A 21,034-nucleotide genomic window follows, 5' to 3' on the forward strand; every position below is an offset into this window, starting at 1 on the left:
AGTTAGTTAGTTAGTTAGTTGTGGGACAGTTTGTTGTTTGAATCAACTTCCTGAAGGAGCCGATGATTTATCTTCTCTCGTCCACAGAACCAATCAGTCGTCTAATTGGTTCAACTCTTTTACATTCTGTGGGTTTTTCACTGCAACGCCTAATAAACCATTTAATAACCAAACCCAGTTAACTGGGAACCAACGGCCAAATTACACACTCACTCCGCGCCACGTTTCCCTTCTATAATAAAGTCTGAACACCCCCGATGTGGCGTCTGTTACACGATGTGGGACACGGAGCCGTGCAGCACATCTGTGAGCGATTAGAGGCGCAGGGCGAGCGAGCACTTACTCTCCTCATTACACTGGAACCAGTCCCTGGCTCGGCTCCTCGTGATGTCATGCAGCTCGGATGTTCTTCTCAGGGCTGCTCTGGGCCCGAGCGCTCACTGAACTTCAAACATGCAGTTTCGTACGTGTAACGTGAAGAGCGCAGAGTGGAACCACATTTATCTGCTGCTCTGAGGTCAGTGCTCACGGCACCGACCGGGTCCTCGTGCTCCTGAACAAAACGTTGTTTCACGTTTATGATCAAATCTTTGTTTAAACTCTTTGATTTACGTGAAGCAACTGAAAATGATCCAGTGAGAAGAACCAGAGAGTCACAGCAGGTTGTTCCTCCGGCTGCTGTCGTCTGACCTCATGTTCTACATTCATCTGCTGAAGGAGGAGACTCAGTTCATATTAGATCTGTTCATTTCTATAATATCTCCTGTTTTGCATTTTGCATTTTACTTTTTATTTAAATCTTGTATATGTTTTTGTTTAGTTTTGTTTTATATATAGTTATTATTATTGTTATTTTTACTTATGTGAAATACTTATTGTGTTTTTATGTTTTATGTTCATTGTATGCACCTATATACCAAAGAAAATTCCAGGTAGGTGTAAACCTACTTGGCAATAAATACTTTCTGATTCTGATTCTGAGATGTATCTGACGGATATTTTCACATATTCCTCTTGACATAAGAAATACACTTCGAGTTTGTATTTTTATATATTTCTCAGATGTATTTTTCCACGTTTTTTTTCATTCACTTAACTGTTTATAGTTCAGTTTTACTATATTATGATTATTATCAAAAGCAGATTGTCTAGATTTGACAGTTTGGTCCATTTAGTATCTGCACGACGCTCGTTCTAGAGCGTCTTCTAGAATCTTCACGTTTCAGACGTTGATCTGGACGTTGATCTCAAATCCCTGAAAGACAAATCCCCTCGTCTGGAACCTCTCATCTGATTTCCTGATGAGTCTTTGTGCCGCTGAGGCTTCAAGAGTTTCTCACACAACGTTTGTCAGCAGAGGCCAAAAACAACAAGCTGCAGCGTGACATCAACAGAGGACTTGAGAAGGACACGATGGAGACGTCTTCTCCTTTTCGAGGCAGAAATTAGGAAACGCTGCCTGAAGACACTAAAAGATTCATCGAGTGCTTCAGAGGAGATCTTCAGTGAAACTTAAATATTTTACAGCCTGAGCGTCGGCCATCTCCTCGAGGCAGCGCTCCAGAAGACACCGAGCTCAAACCGTCCCTCCGTCCTCGTGTCCTCCGACCTAAAGCTGGGTGTCTGTCCAGAGGACGTTGAGACAATGAGAACAGCCTGAGCGTGGATATCTGGCCTCCAACCAACCGGCACGCATCGTTAACCGTGGGTGTTTCTGATAACCACACGAACATATCTGAGATGTTTTTAAATGTGAAATAGCTTTTCACAACTTATTCAGATCCCCGGCATGTGTTTTATTGCCAATAAAAATTCCTCCACAGAGTGAAAACCGACCAGAACCCATCCCGGTGACCACGGAGCCGCTCAGACGCTCTGGAGGGTTTCACGTCCACGGAGAAGCTGCTCTGGGAACTTTGGACCGATCACAAGTTCCTGCTGCCATCACAGCTTCTAATCCCTTTAGGTAATGTGGGCATTAATCAAATCCACCAAGTACACTGAGGTCATTGGGAGTAACCTCATTACAGCTGCAACCATTTATCAATTAGTCACTGGGCAGAAAATAATCCATGTGTTTTAATAACCGATTATTGGTTTTCCAACCGTCCGATGGGGGGGGGGGGAGCGGCTGGGATTCCTCGGGGGTTTGGGATTTAGAAAAGATTCTTTTTTGGGCTTTTTCAGATCAAACAAACTTATTCTAAGAAAAAACAACTTGAGGAAGTTTCACTTTAACAGAGCAGATGATGAACTGTCCCTGAGTTAATGTGAGAATCAGCCTCTGGTAGTTGAAGGTTTAGTTTATACAGTCACACACGTTTCCATCCAACACTGCAGCTTGTTGTGTTTTCTTTTCATCAACACACTGATTTCACCTTTTTGTTTAACAATCTCCATTCAGACCTTTTGTGCACTAGTAACGTAAAGTGTGCGTTAGAAGAACAGGTGGATGCTCTTATTGTGAAAAGGACAGATTACTTTACACCACCAGAAGCGACACAAGTTACATGTTTGAGGAGCTAAAAATATTCTGACATGTTTTCTAATCACTTTGTATAATAACTATATAAACGAGTAACTGCTGGACGTCCTCTTGAGCTTCATCATCACACTCTGAGGTTTAAAATGAGCTCAGATCACATTTCCTCTTTCAGGTGGAACATGTGGAACCTGGATTAAAGGTCACGCTGCTCAGTGAAGGTCAAACATCAGAAAACAACAAGATGGGGTTGGACTTTGAATCAGCTGATCAACAGGAAGCAGATTGAATTGAAACGAGGTGAACAACGAGTCATTGTGATTAAATCCTCTTAAATGTTTCTCAATGGTTTAGTGACATCTTAAAGACTCCTGGAATACAACGTGTTCCTCTCTGAGCCTGAACCACATCCGTCCACCAGGTTCAGATCAAATCCCTCTGAACCGTGGTGTTTGTGTAATCCTGCTAAATAACTAGCAAAGGAGAAGAACACTCAGAGGAGCAGGGACCTCCGAGGCTCAGCTGTCTCCATCCAGCTGCACAACACTGCAAACATCTCACAGACCTCAGACCAGCTGATGTTACCTGACTCTAAATCAAGTGGTGAACCAGAAGGTGGAAGCAGATTGAATTAAAACCAGATAAACTATGATTCATTGTGATTAAATCCTCGTTAATGTGTCTGAATAGCTTCACGTGACGCAGGAAGGTTCAGGCACATCTTCAGAATCACTGGATCCACAGAGAAGAAGAACAGTCAGAGGAGCAGGCAGCTCTGAAGACCTGAAGATCAACACTCACAGATCAGTGGGACGTTCTGAGACTTCCACTCAACAGGGAGGTCGATGCAGATTGACTGAATCTGGATCAGTGGCTCCACATGAGAGGAAGGTGGTCTACCCTCCATCTCTGCAGACACACATCCTCATCTTCATCTTCATCCTAGCACCATGACGGTGGAGCCTGAATTAAAGTGATGTTCTACTGCAGTAAACAATTCTCTCTCTCTCTCTCTCTCTCTCTCTCTCTCTCTCTCTCTCTCTCTCTCTCTCTCTCTCTCTCTCTCTCTCTCTCTCTCTCTCTCTCTCTCTCTCTCTCTCTCTCTCTCTCTCTCTCTCTCAGGAATGAAGAAGCAGCTCAGACTCACGTGTCACTTCCTCCTGCTGGTTCCCTTTTCTCTCTGCTGGCAAAACCATCAAACCCAGTTTCTCTGCAGCTGAATGTGAACAAGAGGATCAGGGCTGAGAGAGAGGAGGGGGGGGGGGGGCATCAGGGCCCTGTGCAAACCCCAAATCCCTGCGCCCCGTCGGCCGGTGTCGTTCCGCCCTTTGCGCACAGACGCGTGGAGGAACCACGCAGCAGAGAAACGCACTTTGAATCTGAAAACGCACAAAGACCGAAAAGAACGAACCGGAGCGTTCGAGGCTTCACGACACTTTCCTCCAGTAACACAACGAGCCGCGGTGTCGGTGTCGAGTTGCGGCGAAACACACCGAACCACACCGAGTCCCCCCCACCCATTTCCCCTGCGGGTGCTCCCCACTCACCTCATGTGGCCGTGAAGAGGAGAAGCTCCGCAGGAGGACGCGGGGGATGGAGGAGGTTCTTCTTCTCCTGGAGCTCCTTTCTCCGGCGGTGTCCTCCTCTCCGCTCGCCGCTGCAGCCTCCCTCTGTTTGGGTTCAGGAAAAGTGATGTCATTGTATGAAATTGCATTACCCGCCCCATTTTTTCCTCTGCTGGTCATAGGCTGCCCCACGCTGCCAAACATGACTTCAGCTCCCCCCCCCTCCCCTCGAGCTGCAGGCTGCACGTGAAGATGGATCCACGGGTCAGGACGAGAAACTGTTTATCTGTGGATGAGAGACCAGAGGTTCCTCTAAAGTGGGAATTACAGTTTTAGATAAATTTAATCCACAACAGAATAAATACAGCTCCAGGACGAAGTCGATCAAAGGTCAAATCAGTGTCTTGTGGGATTGTTCACGTTTCATAACACAACCTGCAAAGTTGTGTAGTTGTTTCTAACATCAGGGACCAACACAACACTCTCTGGTTCACTCAGTTACACAAAGAACAACTTAACACGTCCATTTTCCTCTTTCTGCATAAAAACACATTTCAAAGTCCAGGTTCATCTTGAACTCATCACATCAAATCAATCATTTCCCCAGAATTTAACTTTTTAAACAGTAAACTGCACTCTGTTGGATTCTGTAGCTCCTCAACAACTGAACAAAGACATTTCGAATCATATGTTTAAAGTGTTTTAATAAAAGCTTAACATAAGTGTTTTTAAATATGAATAAGTCAGAGACAACACAAAATACACATTTTTTTGTGCAATAAATATTTGATCCACTAATAAACACTATCTTCATGTCTCTTCGCTGCAGGTCTTAAAACAAAGAAACCCAAATAGAAGAAAAATGAACCCCTGGATTTGTCCTGTGCTTGTAGACCTCACACCTTTTTTCTACACAGTGAAATGACAGAACTGTTTTTTACATTATAACTAAATCCCCTTGTTCTCTAAGGATCCAACGAGAAGATATAAATCTGCAGGTTCCTCTGAAGTGTGTCATTGTGACTCCTGCTGCCACGAGCCTGTGATCCTCCTCCGAACCTGTAGGAGTCAGTGTTTTATTGGTGCCTGATGAAAAACCATCTAATGAATCTATTCACATTGGCAATAAGTGAACTTTATGAAGAGTTTGCATCTTCTTCACCTCCAACAACCTCTGACACCACCTGAGCATTATACGTTTAACAAGAGTGTGGAGACAGCAGAATATCTGGTTTCCTTATCTACTCGATTCAGCGACTTGTTTTCCAAACAAACAAACATCTGGATATTTATGACACTGAGTTTTGTGTTAATCGAGAGAGAAACAAGGCGAAACCTTAAATCAGGCCATGCAGAGTCCACAGTGCTACTCAAAGTGCAGAAGAGAACTTTATTTCAATGTTTTTGTTCAGTCTGACACAGAATTTATTGGACCAGATTATAACAGAGCGACAAACAAAGAAGATTTCATCATCCGAGGACCCAGATCACGAGTGAACCCGGTCGTCCATGATGGAATCCACATCTCTCTCTGAAAGCTCCTGTCCTGAGGCGTCCAGGTCCCCCTGGTCCGGGTCCTCTCCGGTCAGGATGTCCATCGGGGCCTCGGCGATGGCTCTGATCGACTGGTCCTCCAGGGCCAGGGCCGTGTCAAACTGAAGAGGCGACGGCGGGCCCTGCATCCCGTCCCCTTCCACATCCAGGTCCTGCATGACAGGGATATTTATGACATCTAAAGCTTCACAACACACTTGTCATAGGAGCCATGTGCAGTTCTGTGTATAAGCAGCCTTGTTCTGGGACAACAGATCTAGACGTACTGAGAGAGGGGGGGGGGGGGGTGCAACCAGCTTCAGGTGCCGTCACTTTGTGTTCGAGCCAAATTCACAGAACCAGAGAGAAACTAAATCTCACAGAAGCAGCACTTGAATTTGAAAAGCTGTGATAGACTGCAGCTCCGTCCTCAAGCCATCAGAATTCAGGCCTTTTCCAATCTGCATGTTTTTTAGTCTTGTTCAATCACAATCAGGTTTGGTGTCTGTGCTCATTTCAAAGTAAAAGCACTCCTGAGAATCTGTTGACTGATTTCAATCGTTTGTCAATCAAGTTTTTATTGTGGAATATTTGCAGGATGGCTTCAAAGCAGAGTCCTGGCATTTAGTTTAGTACATAGGTCTACTTTACTTTGAGGAAAACCAGAAACCTCACATCTGCACGGCCCAGGCTCTTTGTGGCTCGGCAGCAAGAACATTCACACATTCTGGAGCAGCTCATCTGTAGTAGAAACTTGATCCGAATCAACCACAAGGCGTATTCTGCAAACCTGAGCTTGACGGCTCCACACAGCCAGAGGTCATTTGATGCCCACGAGCCAATTGAACACTTTCTTGCAGCTTGACGATAACAAATGGAGATTTGACCCCAACTACCTGCTATGAGCACAAGCTCCTCTCCATGTATGAAGGACTGGACCATCTTCCTGTGTTTCACTCACTCCTGTCCCACACACGAGCATCGTCACATCTTTTACTGATTGTTGAGTATTTAATATTAAGCATCATGTTTGTTACAGAACAGCGTTAGAAGAGAGTAGCTGGGTAATAACTACGTACATCACTGAACTCTAAGGGAAGGCTCTCTGTGGGCTGGAGCTCTGCTGCACTCAGATACATGTCTCTGCTTGCGAGGGCGAGCTGGTCCTGTGGCGGCGTCTCCTGCTCCGGCTGGAACATGGGGGGGGGGCAGGGTGAGGTGGAGCGTGCAGCGGGGGTCGTCGGACTGACCCATGTGCACGGTGCGCTCACAGGGGACGTCCTTCAGGCCGGGACACATTTTGAAAAGCACCTGATTGCCGTCCTGGAAAATGTCTGCAGATGTCGGGGAGTCAAGGGAAATCACACCAACACAAAACAGACTTCAACTAAACAGATAAAGAAACGATACAATATTAAAGTTAGTCAAACCAAATGCTTACTGGGAAACTTTAAACTCAGTGTTTCTTAGTACCACAAACATTCTTATGAAAATAATCTCTGTTCTCAATATAAATCTCATGGTGTACTGTAGATGCACAAATCTAGACGGTTAATGTTACGGCTGATTAGTCTTGTAGAGTTACTGATTTTGCTCAGTACAAAAATACTTGTTTTTTACAGATTGGTCAGAATGCAACACGAGTATTTGGAGTTTAATCAGCGTCTGTCTGAGAAAATAACTGTGTTAATCTAGTTTAGAATTAATAACTTTAAAGCACACGGCTAGACATACAATATGTTGGGTTCATAAATAAAAGGCGGGTTGATAAAGGATTTTGTTCCTTCCAACTGAAGTGATGAACCCCATATTAACTCTGGGAGAAATCAACAGACCACAGGAGGGAGTTCATGTCGGCTCTATTTGAAACCAACAGCTACAACAAACTGGTGGTCTTGATTCAAAGCCTGAAGGACTGACCCAGTAGGGTCAGATCCTTGTGTAGAAACAGATCAATCTACTGGTTGAGGATACGTAAGACACAGTGCCGGGTCATCGGCAGGCAGGGGTTGATACACCGGCTTCCCTCCACGAACGAGATGCACTTCTCGTACACGGTTCTCGAGTGTGGCTACAACAGAGGAAACAAGGGTCAGATGAAGTCAATGCAGCAAACACAACAAGCATGTTGTCAGATAAACAATAAACATGAACAGACACAAGCACTAAGAGTGAGAATCTTTGTGCTTCAGTGACCTGACAGTAAGTTAATGTTTCCTCCTCTTGATGAGTCTCACCTGAAGACCCCCGTCTGTCACGGCCTGCCTCCGCTCCCTCAGCTGCCGGTGCAGCAGAGCTTCCACGCCGTACCGACGACGGTATCGACGCAGAGCTTTGAGCTTCTTCAGGTTCTCCCTCTCCTTCGCGGACAGCCCTTCAGGACCCGTCAGCAGACCGCTCCCTGTGAGCAACAGGAGTAGATATCAGTGAGGCTCTGAGAACATGAGTGGGAGTGAACAGAAACTGTTGAACACGGGTCAACAAAGTGAAAAGTGTTTATAGTCGTGTGTGTTTACCGAGAGATTCATGCTCCACTTTGCGGTTGTGCAGGTATCTGCGCTTCTTCTCCTTCAGCAGGTGCTGCAGGCGTTTGAACTGGTCGATGTAGAGAGACTGGAGCCTGATGAGCTTCTCCCGGGTGATGAGAGCCACCTCCTCTGCTGTGTAAACACCTGCATGTCTACAAGACAACAAATACTTTAGTTCACAAGTTCAACGACCAGTTAAAGATCAACAGCTCTGTGCAACTCGTCCTCCAACCAGCTCCTTGAGTCTGAAGACACCAACTGGGATAATGACTGTCCACTCAGGTGGCAGCAGTGTGAGTGTGCACGGCTGGGCTCAATCACCAATCAGGCCATGGTGGTTAAGAGGACAGTTAACCAACCCCCACTGGGACCAGTGGCAGCAATCAAGCTGCGTGTGATGGTGTTGATAACGTTACCATTTAGTTTCTTTAAGGTTGTGGTTTTGAGTAAAATTGTTACAGCTGCTACTCGGTGTCACTTTCCCTTTCAGAAAGTTTATTTTAGTTCATTGTTAATAACTTTGTATTGTTTGTCTAATCAAGTTGAGTTGTGGTTGTCAACCTGATACAAAATCAAACTGCTGATTAAATTTCACAATGAGAAAATGTTTTGAAATGTTAGTTTAACAAAAGCAGATATCTGATAATATCACCTTACGCACTGATAAAGTGGGTTCATAAATAAAAGGCGGGTTGATAAAGGATGTGTTCCTTCCAACTGAAGTGATGAGCCCCATATTAAGTCTGGGAGAAATCAACAGACCACAGGAAGGAGTTAATGTCGGCTCTATTTGAAACCAACAGCTACAACAAACTGGTGGTCTTGATTCAAAGCCTGAAGGAATATGACTCAATAGATAAAATACAATATACATTTTATAGACAAAGACATAACTCAGGTGGTGGAGCATGTTTACCAGATCTACGTCTTTTGAGACATTTTCAAATGTCAAACAATCCTTTCACGTTCTCAAATGTGAGGATCAAAACTAAACATTTAAAAAATATCCCTGTGGCATTAAGAAAATACAAAAGTTATTTGTGTCTTAGGTTCTGTGGCGAATCGAGGCAGCTACAACTACCACTGTGATAAGTTTCTGCCTGAATCTTTAATGATGTAGTTTAACAGCTAAAAACAATAATGGTTGTTGAGTTCAGTTACAGCTGCTACACTATGTCACTTTCCCTTTTAGAAAGTTGTTTTCAGTTCAAAGTTCATAAATTACTATTGTTTGTATATTCATCTGCTGCCCAGGATTCTTTTTCACTGGTTTATTTATATTATTACTCCCCTCAAATGTAACAGACCTTTTACATTTGATTATATGCAGCGTGTTCTATAGGCTTAATATTAATTATCTATCTCTCCAATTAATACAATAAATAAAACAAACATTTCAGTTTTATTTTTGATTTAAATGAAACTGCTGATTAAAGATTTATTATTCACGTTTGGTTTTCCCATGATCTGTTTGTAGCCATTTCACCAGCTGCGATTAATTTGAATTTTTGTAGGTTTCTTCCAGTTCCTCCATTTTGTGTTTCCTAGTTTGCATAATGCATTTTCATCTTCATTTATTCACCTACCAGCTGCGTACGTACTTGAAATCTGCTCAGAATGTTTTTACCATCAGCTGACAAATATTGCTTGATGCAGATAATTGAGGGTTTGAGCTGATGAACAGAAAGATGCTTGACAAAGTGAATTCACAGTAGAAGGTGATGGGCGCTTCGATGAGTCCACGTACTTTAGAGGATCCTCGTGATCACTGTCCACACTGTCAGCTTCACTGTCGGGGTCTCCTCTCCACGTCTGGTCCAGAACCAGGGGTCCCTGGTCCTCGTCGCTCAGACTGTCTTCATCTGAACAGAGAGGAAATCGTTAAACATCAGATTTACTTCTACACATCTCCCCTACCTGCACAAGATTCATGTCACAGAGTTGACAAAGTATTAATCGGACTGAACTTGACCATTTACCTACAACTCGACTTCCTTCTGAACGACCTCCATCAAGGCCGTGTGTCTCTGCGCGGTTGAAGCCACTGAGCTGAGTCAACAGTGATTCTGGGGAGGGAGCGGACGCCGACTTTCTGGTCTGAGCTCGCAGAGCCATGGCGTTCCTGCGAGCGTGTTCTGCACAGAGCATCACGCTGGAGAACAGACAGAAGTCAGAAAGCTGCTTGGCTTCTTCTCAGGTGTTAAATCAAGCAGGGGACATTTTAGACTCCATTTCCTACTCACCCTTCTTTCTTCTCTACCTTCGGTGCGGCGTTGGGACAGCGCTTGCCGTTCTTGGAGGAGACGTAGCTGCACTGCTTGTACGGGGCGGTCTTGTCCTCCAGGATGTGTTTGAGGCAAAAGTCCAGGCCTTCCAGACGGGGGTGGGAGCATGGTCGCTGGGTGAAGGAGCAGGCCTGGGGCTCCTGGGGTCGGGGGGCCTGGGCAACCCGGTTCCGACTTGACGGCAAAACGTGGATTCGAATCCTGTTCATTGTTAATCTACAAAAATTAAACCAGAAGGGATTTAGATTTTTTTGGAATGTCGAGCCATTTAAAACTCCCTTTTTCAAGCTTCTCTAATTTCAAGATTTGCTGCTTTTCTATCTTGAAAGACGCTCACTAACGCAAATGATGGGTTTGAAATGTTAGTTTAACAAAACAAGATATCTGAAATATCACCTTACGCACTGATAAAGTGGGTTCATAAATAAAAGGCGGGTTGATAAAGGATTGTGTTCCTTCCAACTGAAGTGATGAGCCCCATATTAACTCTGGGAGAAATCAACAGACCACAGGAAGGAGTTCATGTCGGCTCTATTTGAAACCAACAGCTACAACAAACTGGTGGTCTTGATTCAAAGCCTGAAGGAATATGACTCAATAGATAAAATACAATGTAAATTTTAAAGACAAAGACATAACCTCAAGTGGTGGAGCACGTTTACCAGATCTACGTCTTTTGACATATTTTCAAATGTCAAACAATCTTTTTACATTCTCAAATATGAGGATTCAAATCTAATCATTTTAAGAACTATCATTGTGGCATAATACAATATTTGTTTTTTTCTTGCTAGCTACATCTATCACAAGTGAACCCAACTATAGCTGATAACAAGTTTCTGCCTGAAACTTTAATTACGACGTTTGACAGATAAAAACAATAACGGTATAATATGTGAAGTGTGTTTTGATAAAGAGGTAAACGAGCTGCATCGTGCTAATAAGAGCTGGAGCTGAATTTCTCTGGCCTCGTGTGGACGAAGGCAGACACTTGAAAACATGGCCACGGGCCCTGAAAGTTTAAAGTACAATATCAACCGCAGCGGATCTGCATGAAAACACGTCATAATTCAAATCGAGATATTGCTGCTACGCAAGTTTTAAACGATTACATGGAATCTGCTGTGTGGCATTTGTCCAAATATTAATATAAAGAAAATTAAATGCAATACGCACGAGAGGGGGGGGGGGGGGGGGGAGAGATTGCGCAATGAATGAAAACCCACGTGGCTTTTATTTAGCCGTTAAACAAACTGCGTGCAAAGGTCACAGATGATAAAACTAAACTGTTATTAAAAGTGTGATTGCCCGATATTAATATGAAATAGTAGTTACGGTGTAATAACAGCTGGAGGAACATACCGCGTGTTATTTATCATAACTACATTAAAGTGCGCAGGTGGGTCACGTGAGCTAACGCGTCCTCGTCCACTCACGCGCATTAAAACAAACAGTTCCGAGTTTCAGAACCGGTTCGGTCCTGATGGAGACCCGGTGTCTCCAGGAGAGACCAACGACAGAGGGACATGTCCCCCCGAGTTTAACGCGTGTCTCCCGGCATCGAGCCGCGCGTCAGCCCGCCTCTCTTCGCTGCGTCACTCTCAGGCGATGGGGGACTCGCCATCTTGGTTTAGCCACAGCTAACGCTAGCAATCAGCTAATTCTCCCAATTCTGCGGACGGGAGGCGAGTTCTAACGGACCCGTGGCGGCTGAGGGTCCGGTGACTCTCCACCGTCAAAGCGGGCGGAGCAGCACGGACACAACCAGGGTGTAACTGACGGTTTCACGGCGCTTACCTCGCGTCGGTTGTTCGCCTTCGTCCCGCTGCTGCAGCTCTGCGTACACTGCGGCTTCGCCCCGCCTCCTCAGCGCGACAACTGGCGGAGCCGCCCCACCCCCAGGTGTGTGATTGGCTGAACGAGCCGCCACTCAAACCTGCAGCCTCCTCACCCGCAGCGGTTTGAAAACACGTGAAAAACAAAACCAACGGGCGTTTTTCTTAAAATATTTATTGACTTTAATTGGGAATAAAGCAATCACATGATATCAAAAAGACAGTGTTCACATACACTCCTGATCAAAAGCATTAAAACACCTCCACTGGTCCTGTTCCTATTGAGAACTGAGCCATTAGAAGTCAGCAAATAACCTTACATGCTGTAAATGTACGTAGTAAAGTGCCAGGGTGTGAATTTCCTGCAGCACTGAAGTAAAGCAATCCTCGAAAGTTGCTGCAGATGAAGCCAGCAACTTACAAATGTCTGTGCAGAACCAAACAGCCTCACTTGGATTATTAGTTCATTGCTCTCCTGCAGAAAGTTGTGTTGTGTATATCAGAATTGTGAGAGAAAGGGCAGGAAACCAAGGCAGACATGTTGTTTGGTCAGGGGTTCATCCTGCAGCAAAATGATGAGCACAAAACATGTGACGGGGCCTTCAAACTGTCAAAGAGCAGCAGAACAGCCTGCATGTTTAGATCCAGGTGATTTGGAATTAAAGCAAATAAATGCAACTTATTTGTGGGACTTTCTGCATCAAAACTTTCCAAACAATGATAAATGTCCATCGTAGAATGAACCCAGGGTCTCGACAACTTTCATAATTAAGATTAAAGGAGGACACAGGGTCAACTGAGTCAATTTCAGCAACAACTTGAGAAGTGGAGGTGTTCTAAAACGTCTGAACGGTGGAGTAAAACCTTTTAACTAAAACAAAACAAAAATCCCATAACGTTTCATTTCCAGACCTGAGTGTCACTGAAAACACCAAGACATGAAAAAACACAAAACTTATTGTAGCAATGTGGTTTTGCATTGATAGGTTGCATGAGTGTCTTCTGTTTTTCTCACATATGGATTTATTTTAGAAAATGTGTGTCCTTTTGTACGACCTTTTCACAGCATAAAGTTAATACTTAGACGGGAAGATTTGTCCGGATCCAAAACAGTAAAGTTATTAAATGGCAATGATATATTGGACATCCAGTCTAATAATAGTCTAACCACAACACATGTAACACATGGTCAGTTGCATTGTAGGCAATCCTACTGAGATAAATATTCAGTGCATTTACTGTTTCCCTGTTACAATAACTAATAAAACCTCTGCTGCCTGAGCAAAGAGCTGTACTCTTTCCGCACAATTTCCATTGAGCAAGGGAACAAAAATATTTTACAATTGTATGGCTGATTTGTTGTACTGCATTACTGTGAACTGCCTAAAAACAAATATGTTTTTCATTACAAACCGAAACAAACAGAACGCAGGTTAAAAGCAGTAATACTATACAATCAAAAACCATATAAAGCTTAATATGAATGAAATATACAGATGATACCCGATTTTCTTGCCAAAAAAGTAGCACCTCTTTCACTATTTTAGATCCAACACAAAATGTTAACATTGATTCAGATTAATTACAGTATTATGCTTCATGCAAATGACCGTACTGTAGTGGAGGTATGTCGAGAACCTGTCTGCCCGTGTATGATGTCACAACTGAAAGAACACATGTAAACATTCTGTTGACTCGTGGCGTGTGAAGGGATTAAATAGAAGATGCACGGTATGGAGTCAAAAGACTTTAACATGACTAATTTAGACCAGAATGAATTGACACTGCATACACTGTGGTTTACAAATGCAAATACATCCCAAAAAGGAAATGCATACACGAAGGACACCCATAAAGACAGACAGATGATCCATGATTAGTCTTTTATAATCTGTATTGTAAATACTTTGTTGTACACTGAACAATATGGTCACCACAAAGTTGGTTGCTGGTAGCTTCTTTATTGTGACCATACTGGGTAGATATGTCTGAACTCTGAACGCTTTGATAAACCATAAATGTATATTCTTGGTATGAACGTTTGTCCATTAGTGTAATCAGTAAAGAGCTGAATGTGAATATTTTACAACCATTTAAAACAATGACTGCAACACTGGATATCTAAAAACCAAAGTACAAGCTTCCTTAATTTACATCTCTTTTTTTTGCAATTTTTATAACAAAATGTAAAAAATAATTCATGTTTGTTTAAAACATTTTTACAATCTTTGTACAAGTTGACGAAATAATGAAGAAAATAAAATAAACACCAGGGGTAAAATACCATTTTTTAGGTTATGGCTGTTAAAAAAAAAGAAAAATATTAAAAAAAGACAAAAATATTGAAAAGATGGCTTTGGAGACATGCACTCTCAAACTAGCCTGTACAGTCTTGATAAGGAATTATCCCTCTACCCAAAATAACATCGAGGGAAAGCCTTAAAAAAAAAAAAAGGTAGAAAAGGGGAACATGTTTTTTTTAAGTATTCAATTAATAAATAACATACTATAAAAACATTATAAAAAAGACAATCGGTAAGAAGATGGGATGGAAATCTTTCAATTTCCTTATGATTTCAAGACGATGACTTCCTCTACAACAGTAATCAGGTCCCATCATAGCATTTCCTTTGAGTTAATAAAAGAAAGAAAAAAAAATATCTACACCTTCCTCTCATTTGATCACATTTTGCTTTTCAAGCCTTATTATTGCCCCAGAAGTGAACTGTAAAAAAACCTAATTTGTCTCACAATAACATTTCTCTGCTGTCACACTGAAGCCCAATAAGAAAAACATGGTTGAGTCCAAAAAAAAAAAGAAAAAAAATGCAATACTTGATGTAACAAGATGGATGTTTGTGATGCGAAGCATAATGTCCATAACATCTCTTGATCAGGAACTCATTTGGGCAGTGGGGGCAGTGGTGGGGGTGGGTCTGAAGGCAGTGGAGGTGGTCTGGAGTTGTTCCCTCGGGAGCCACCGCTGTACCGATACTCCCCAAATTGGGATCTGTAGTCAAACATGGACGGCTGGGAGGGCTGGACCCCTTGTGCGCTCAGAAGAGAGTTTAGCATTTCAAAAGTGTCCTGGTACTCGTTCGACTGGGCTCCGCCTGCTGTGCCGTGCCCGTTAGTGTCCGTCTTGTCACCTTTGGTGTGTGGGTAGCTCCCTGGAAGGAGGGGCAGGCCCAGGGCAGGGAGAATGTCAGGGCCGTGCCCAAGAGTTTGTCCGGAGGAGGAAGACAGGGACGGTAGCTGGTAGGGATTCCTAGAGGCCTTGCTGACTTTTGTGGTGGGGTGAGCGACTGGTGCGCCGTCCTGGGAGTGTGTCCTCTTGCGTGACGTGGAGGAGGAGGAAGAGCTTGTTCTAGAGGAGTCGCTGGGGACTTTTTTGCTGTTACCTACTGCTCCGCTAGAGCTGGATGAATGTTTATGTGAAGAGGAAATTGAGGCAGTGCCAGAAGAGGAATGATGGTGGTGGTGATGATGGTGATGGTTAGACCGGTCCCTATGCTTTTCCCTGCTCTTTCCCTCCTCCCCCGAACTCCCCTTTTGCTTCTCAGGCACTCGAATTCTGACTTTAATATCCTGATCCCGGGTGCCGCTGCCTCCTCCCCCGGCTACAGGGATCCGCATTTTCAGAGAACCCCTTTCATGTCTTTCCTTCTCCAGGGGGATTTTAAGAATAATGGGCGAAGGACTGGACATGTCAGAAGAGGATGAGCTGGTCTGCTGCTGGTGATGATGATGATGATGCTTCTCTTTCCTCTGCTGCTGACCAATGAGAGCCTGGGCAGCATTAGCGTAGTCCCTCTTCACACTCGCCTCCATGTTCTCCAGCTTCCTCTTCTGGGCGGCCAGGACGTCAGCATTCTTGGCCCGGTACTCACTCAGCGACACCCTTGCCGGGACATGGATGTCGTTGTTAGCCAGCTGCAGCTGTTCAGCCGCAGCCTGACCTTTTCCACTCCAAGTCGCCGCACTGCCAGACCCGCCCCTCTCCTTTTCACCCGTGGATGAAGAAGATGAGGCCGATGGCGGAGCGGAGAGGCTCATCAAACCGGCAACAGTACTCTCGGATGAAGCCATAGAGATCATGCTCATCATGGTATCCCTCTGGTCACCCTCCTCCTGGACTTTGGGCTTGGCTTTCGGGGTCTGACCTCCAGCCTGGGACATCAAGGAAACAGATAGTTGTGGTTAAGTGAGGCAACTAAAAAAGTTTTCATGATTCTCAAACCGAGACCTAAGTCGCGGCCAAAACGATTCCAGAAGACAGAACCGCGACACGTCTCTGTGCCCAAACCCACACGGAACGGCTACCAGGTAGACCGTAAGCACCTGGGATCATTCAATAGAAAGTTTTCAAATTTTATTTGGTTAATTTATAAATACATAAAACTTCCTGGTGTTGAGTGACGGCCAAATAAAAGTGAACGTAGGTCACTTCTGTGTAAGTAAAGCCCTTTATGGCTTCACCCGTTAGTGTCGGCACAGAGCTACTGTGGACAGAGTTGTGGGTGCGAAACCTAAAACATCTCTGCATCAATGCAAAAGGCACGAAAGCTGCCACAGTCATTTAATACACAACACATTTTATAACCGTGGATTTGGAGAATGGTTACAGCCCTAATGGATGACTGGGTTGTGCACTGCAGTTCATAAAGGATCAACGGGGGAATAAAGCGTTACCTTCCAGTTTCGAATCCGTTTCAACCTGCTGGGTGTTTTCTCCAGAATTTGCAGGAACTCATGTGTGAGCTCTGAGAGAAGATACAGGTAACAGTTCAATTATAATAGTCCCAAAAACTCAGATAATTTGCTTGGGGCTGCATTACTTGTCCTTCATAGACACATCATTCCTGCTTGTAATATGACGTCATTTATGGCACATACCATCCAGCAGTTCCAGGGTGACTGTGGGATCAACATACTCCCACCAGTGTTTGCCATCTGTGGACACAGGGATCTCCCAGTTGGACCATTTGCAAGCGAGGTGGATGCACACACAGGCCACAACTGGCGGACTGTACTGCAGGCAGAACGTGGTTAAGTGCAGACTACGTGGCAGGATACGTCCCCGGAAGGCAGCGAATAATCAAAAAAGAAAGGGAGAGAGAGAGAGAGAACAGACATTCAGTATATTGAGTTTGAGGATTACACTTAGAAACTGGCATGCCTATGTTTTACAGGAAACTGTGACTATACCTGTTCGTAGCCATAAAGTAAGATGTTTGGGCCAGATCCTTACTCGCTGGAACAACAACAGATCAAACAAATACAATTAAAACCTGAAGTTTCAAAAAAAGGATTTGCCACTTTACAAATCGTGCTGACATTTCTAAACAGAAATTCACAACTTAGGAATTGATTCTCACCTCTGACGAGCTGAGTGCACTTGACAACATGAGTATGTGGATGGTCAATGGTGATTTCAAAAGCTGTAATAAAAGGAGGACAAGGAGAAAGAGCTTAAGAACTAATATATGCACCAGGCGATAGAGCTAAACCTAATTTCCATGCCAATTTCCCCATTCAGATGTAATCATTAATCCCTGGAAATAAGAAAGTCGATAGCATTACACCAAAGTAAGTTTTGCAAAGATTAATGTGGGATGTCCCTTTGCATAGTCTTCTCATAACATCCTGGACAACATCAGAAAAATCAGCTGTTGAATGTGAAGATCATTAATGACAAGTCTGTTGGGTTTTAAATGTATTTCTCGCCTCATATTCTGTCGCTTGACGGGGAATTAAATCAAAGAGTGTTATTTTGAACATGGCATGAGATCAAACAGTCTACAATGGACATACTAAGAACCATTGATCTGATGATAATGCAGCACGTCATCACACAGACCTACAAAAAAAGGCTAAAAAACATGAAGAGGAAGATGTGAGATTTAACCAAACCAAAAGGAAATGATGGGTTATGAACCGGTGGGTTACGTGAATGCTAAAATGAAGCATGAACATCACTTTCAAATCGCTTCTAACAGCATATAGAGCTTCTGTGGACAAAAGTAAACCAAATGTTAGCACTATTTTACAATCACATGTTTCTGGAGGGGAATCAAGGGACCCAGTTCTTCCTTCCAAACTTACCCAAGGTCTGGAGTATTATGCTCTCAAGAATGACCAGGTCTTGGGCTTGTTGCAGGTAGGCCTGAGGTTGAGAGGACAGGCACGTTACTCACTGGGCGCCCTCTATCCATTGTCGAACAAGAGCAACTGCACATGCTTTGTGATTTTGGATACCATACATCTTATTGCATCCATAACAAAATGAAAAGGTTGGGTGTGTAATACGGTCCAACATATATTAAACCTACCTTTCATGTGGGGCTGATTAAAGCTGTGCAGACTGTACAGATGCTCTTGTTTTACAAATAACAGACATCACATTACCTGGATGACTGAAAACCAACAGACAGTGGGATGCATTTTGTCTTTTTTGTCTGTCAAAGAATGTTTCATGCAACCCCCTCATCTGAAGTACCAACAGCTCATACTAAAACACCCGGTTTAAAATGCAATGTGAAACGCAAGGATAAAGACGAGAGTTAAAATAGCTGATGGCCTTAATCAAAGAGATTGTATCAGGAGCAGGGAGATGTGATGAGGGGGGGGGATTCACTTGGAACAATGATAACGTTAACGGCCCACTGCTGTGAATAAAAGATTAATGCCAATTTGTTGTTCAGTAGAACCAATAAAACAAAAAGACGTCTCTTAATTTAAACAGATTATCTTTAAGCCAATATTGCCACAAATCCTCTATCAGGTAAACTCAGGAGGAGTCGAAGGAAAGTGCAGAAAACTTTCACTTACTTCGCTGCGTACATCTGGTGAAGGGTCCTGAGGGTTGAGGCATGCATGGGCCACTTTGATAACATGCTCCAGCTTCCGGGGCTGCTCCTCCACCTTAGCTGCGAGGAAGAGAGCTGCAGGAGAAATGACCTGGGGACAGAAGAAAAACACAAACCACCATGAAGTGATGAATGCTTCCTCACTGACAGCTGCATGTGGGACCTGAGGTGCAGACGACAAAACAATACTTACATTTCTGTGAAACCTGGTGAAAGACTGGACCATGTAGAATCGGTGCATGTACACAATGGCTGTATTAATTGTAAGTTGGGACCTGACACATGGAGGTTAAGGACAATATCAACACTGTACCACACGTGATAGTTTAAAAGGGACTATAAAGGTGTTTGCATGTGAAACAACACATGTTAGGAGTTTAACATTAACTAATATAAAGTCCTGATATTGCCCCAGCAGCTCCTGAGCAGTGAAGTTGAAGCCCTGCTAGCTGCACAGCTCCTGAGGTTAACCGGAAGATGTTCTAAATAAACAACACCGTTAGCCCAACACAAACAGTGTGTATGACAAGTTCACTAGAATACACAAGCGCCTGTACACACAACGCGGTGTACAACTTTGCACAATCTCCCCACAAACATTTACAGCTAGCAGCGATGCTAATGCTAACGTCCTGGAGGCCCGGGCCGACCGCACAGGCCTCCGCGGCCCCGGCTCAGCCTGCTGCGCCGCTCGGTGGGATAACCGCAGTCGGGTTCCGATAACACGCAGCGACCGCGGCTGGAAACGGACAAGAAACACAAACACCAACCGGGGGGGCTTCGAAACGAGCCCGCGGAGCGAGCACCGGCGGCGCCCTCCGCCGCACCGGCATCATGAGGAGCTGCACCTCGCTTAGCTAGCGTGCTAACAGCGGCTAGTGGCCCCCGACAAAAGATACACATTGAGCCGCTGGCCCATGTCCTGGAGCAGGTTGGCCGCCTGTTGCCTGTAGGACAGCTCCTTGTCCGGGTCGAGGCCCGCCCGCCGAGATGGGTTGTTGTCGATCTGCTGCCGGTTGTAGTACCATTTGTTGTTACAGGTATCGGGGAGAGAACGAAACGAAGCCGCCATCACTGAGAAGGACGAGAGTTTAAAATTTCCCTGCGTCACAGGAACATACGTCACAGTGAGGGGGCGGGGCCGAGATCAAGGCTGCTCGACCTCGATAACATGTTTTTTTTTGGAGGGGGGGGGGCAGATAGAGAGGGAGAGATATAGATGGAAATATAGAGAGGGAGAGATAGAGGGAGAGACAGAGAGAGAGAGATGGACATTAAGAGATGGACATATAGAGATGGAGAGACAGAGGGAGAAACAGAGAGAGAGACAGAGAGGGAGAGATAGAGAGAGAGAGATGGAGAGAGACATATAGAGATGGAGAGACAGAGAGAGAGAGATAGAGATGGAGAGACAAGGGAAATATAGAGATAGAGAAACAGAGAGAGAGAGAGACAGAGATGGGGAGACAGAGAGAGAGAGACAGACACACACAGAGAGATAGAGGGAGAGAGAGAGAGAGAGATAAAGATGGAGAGAGAGAGAGAGGGAGACAGAGATGGAGAGATAGAGATGGAGGGACAGAGGGAAATATAGAGATGGAGAGACAGAGAGAGAGAGAGACAGAGAGAGACACACACACACACACACACAGAGAGAGAGAGACAGAGAGAAAAAAGAGAGTTAGAGAATCTGACATGACAACAAAGTACGAATACTTAATGCAGAGGAGCCACATGAGTCAGTGTCTGTTATCTGGAGTAAATAATATTTATAAACCTACTTGAATATTTCATATTCTTATTTGGCCCATCTTCCTAAATCACACTTCACCTCCACGGTGCAACAAAAACACATAAATATTTGTTATACAACTTGCAGCCTCTCCATTGCACTTTTGTATTGTATATTGTATATTTATCATATATTTAAACTTTTC

General features: G+C 44.2%; 2 protein-coding genes and 3 non-coding genes across 8 annotated transcripts; all 5 read right to left on the bottom strand.

Moving 5' to 3' along the window:
* Positions 1-5,417: 5,417 nt before the first annotated feature.
* On the bottom strand, positions 5,418-12,259 carry kansl2 (KAT8 regulatory NSL complex subunit 2). The gene is given in 10 exon segments (XM_053424887.1): positions 5,418-5,753; positions 6,660-6,788; positions 6,790-6,914; positions 7,555-7,651; positions 7,818-7,981; positions 8,097-8,260; positions 9,856-9,970; positions 10,088-10,260; positions 10,352-10,609; positions 12,191-12,259. Coding segments are annotated over 9 exon segments (1,437 nt in total). The 5' UTR covers positions 10,603-10,609; positions 12,191-12,259; the 3' UTR covers positions 5,418-5,534.
* LOC128443228 (small nucleolar RNA SNORA2/SNORA34 family) lies at positions 7,356-7,490 on the bottom strand. The gene has a single exon (XR_008339014.1). It is a non-coding gene; the product is annotated as a small nucleolar RNA SNORA2/SNORA34 family (small nucleolar RNA).
* Positions 8,811-8,945, bottom strand: LOC128443226 (small nucleolar RNA SNORA2/SNORA34 family). The gene has a single exon (XR_008339012.1). It is a non-coding gene; the product is annotated as a small nucleolar RNA SNORA2/SNORA34 family (small nucleolar RNA).
* LOC128443227 (small nucleolar RNA SNORA2/SNORA34 family) lies at positions 10,841-10,975 on the bottom strand. Its single transcript, XR_008339013.1, has one exon. It is a non-coding gene; the product is annotated as a small nucleolar RNA SNORA2/SNORA34 family (small nucleolar RNA).
* Positions 12,260-12,383: 124 nt separating the features above from the next.
* On the bottom strand, positions 12,384-20,180 carry ccnt1 (cyclin T1). 4 transcript variants are annotated; one of them, XM_053424869.1, is made up of 9 exons: positions 19,997-20,180; positions 19,291-19,372; positions 19,060-19,188; positions 18,334-18,394; positions 17,607-17,669; positions 17,437-17,482; positions 17,125-17,288; positions 16,921-16,991; positions 12,384-16,398 (listed from the first exon to the last, which is right to left on the bottom strand). In XM_053424869.1, the coding sequence occupies exons 1-9, from the start codon at positions 20,167-20,169 to the stop codon at positions 15,130-15,132; spliced, it is 2,058 nt and encodes a 685-aa protein (XP_053280844.1). In that variant the 5' UTR covers positions 20,170-20,180; the 3' UTR covers positions 12,384-15,129. The 4 variants fall into 4 exon arrangements, with proteins under 4 accessions (XP_053280844.1, XP_053280843.1, XP_053280846.1 ...); XM_053424868.1 differs by having other exon boundaries at positions 17,437-17,491; XM_053424871.1 differs by lacking the exons at positions 18,334-18,394; positions 19,997-20,180.
* Positions 20,181-21,034: the final 854 nt, after the last annotated feature.

Source organism: Pleuronectes platessa, chromosome 6 (assembly GCF_947347685.1).
Source record: "Pleuronectes platessa chromosome 6, fPlePla1.1, whole genome shotgun sequence".
Lineage (NCBI taxonomy): Eukaryota > Metazoa > Chordata > Actinopteri > Pleuronectiformes > Pleuronectidae > Pleuronectes > Pleuronectes platessa.

Excerpts from the sequence above, each read along its gene's own strand:
- ccnt1 (XM_053424868.1), bottom strand. The coding sequence starts at position 20,169 with ATGGCGGCTTCGTTTCGTTCTCTCCCCGATACCTGTAACAACAAATGG. Across the intron at positions 19,189-19,290 it reads TCACCAGGTTTCACAGAAAT|GTCATTTCTCCTGCAGCTCT; the intron begins GTAAGTATTGTT and ends TTCTGTCCCCAG. Across the intron at positions 17,289-17,436 it reads TACTTTATGGCTACGAACAG|TCTGCACTTAACCACGTTCT; the intron begins GTATAGTCACAG and ends CCTGCCACGTAG.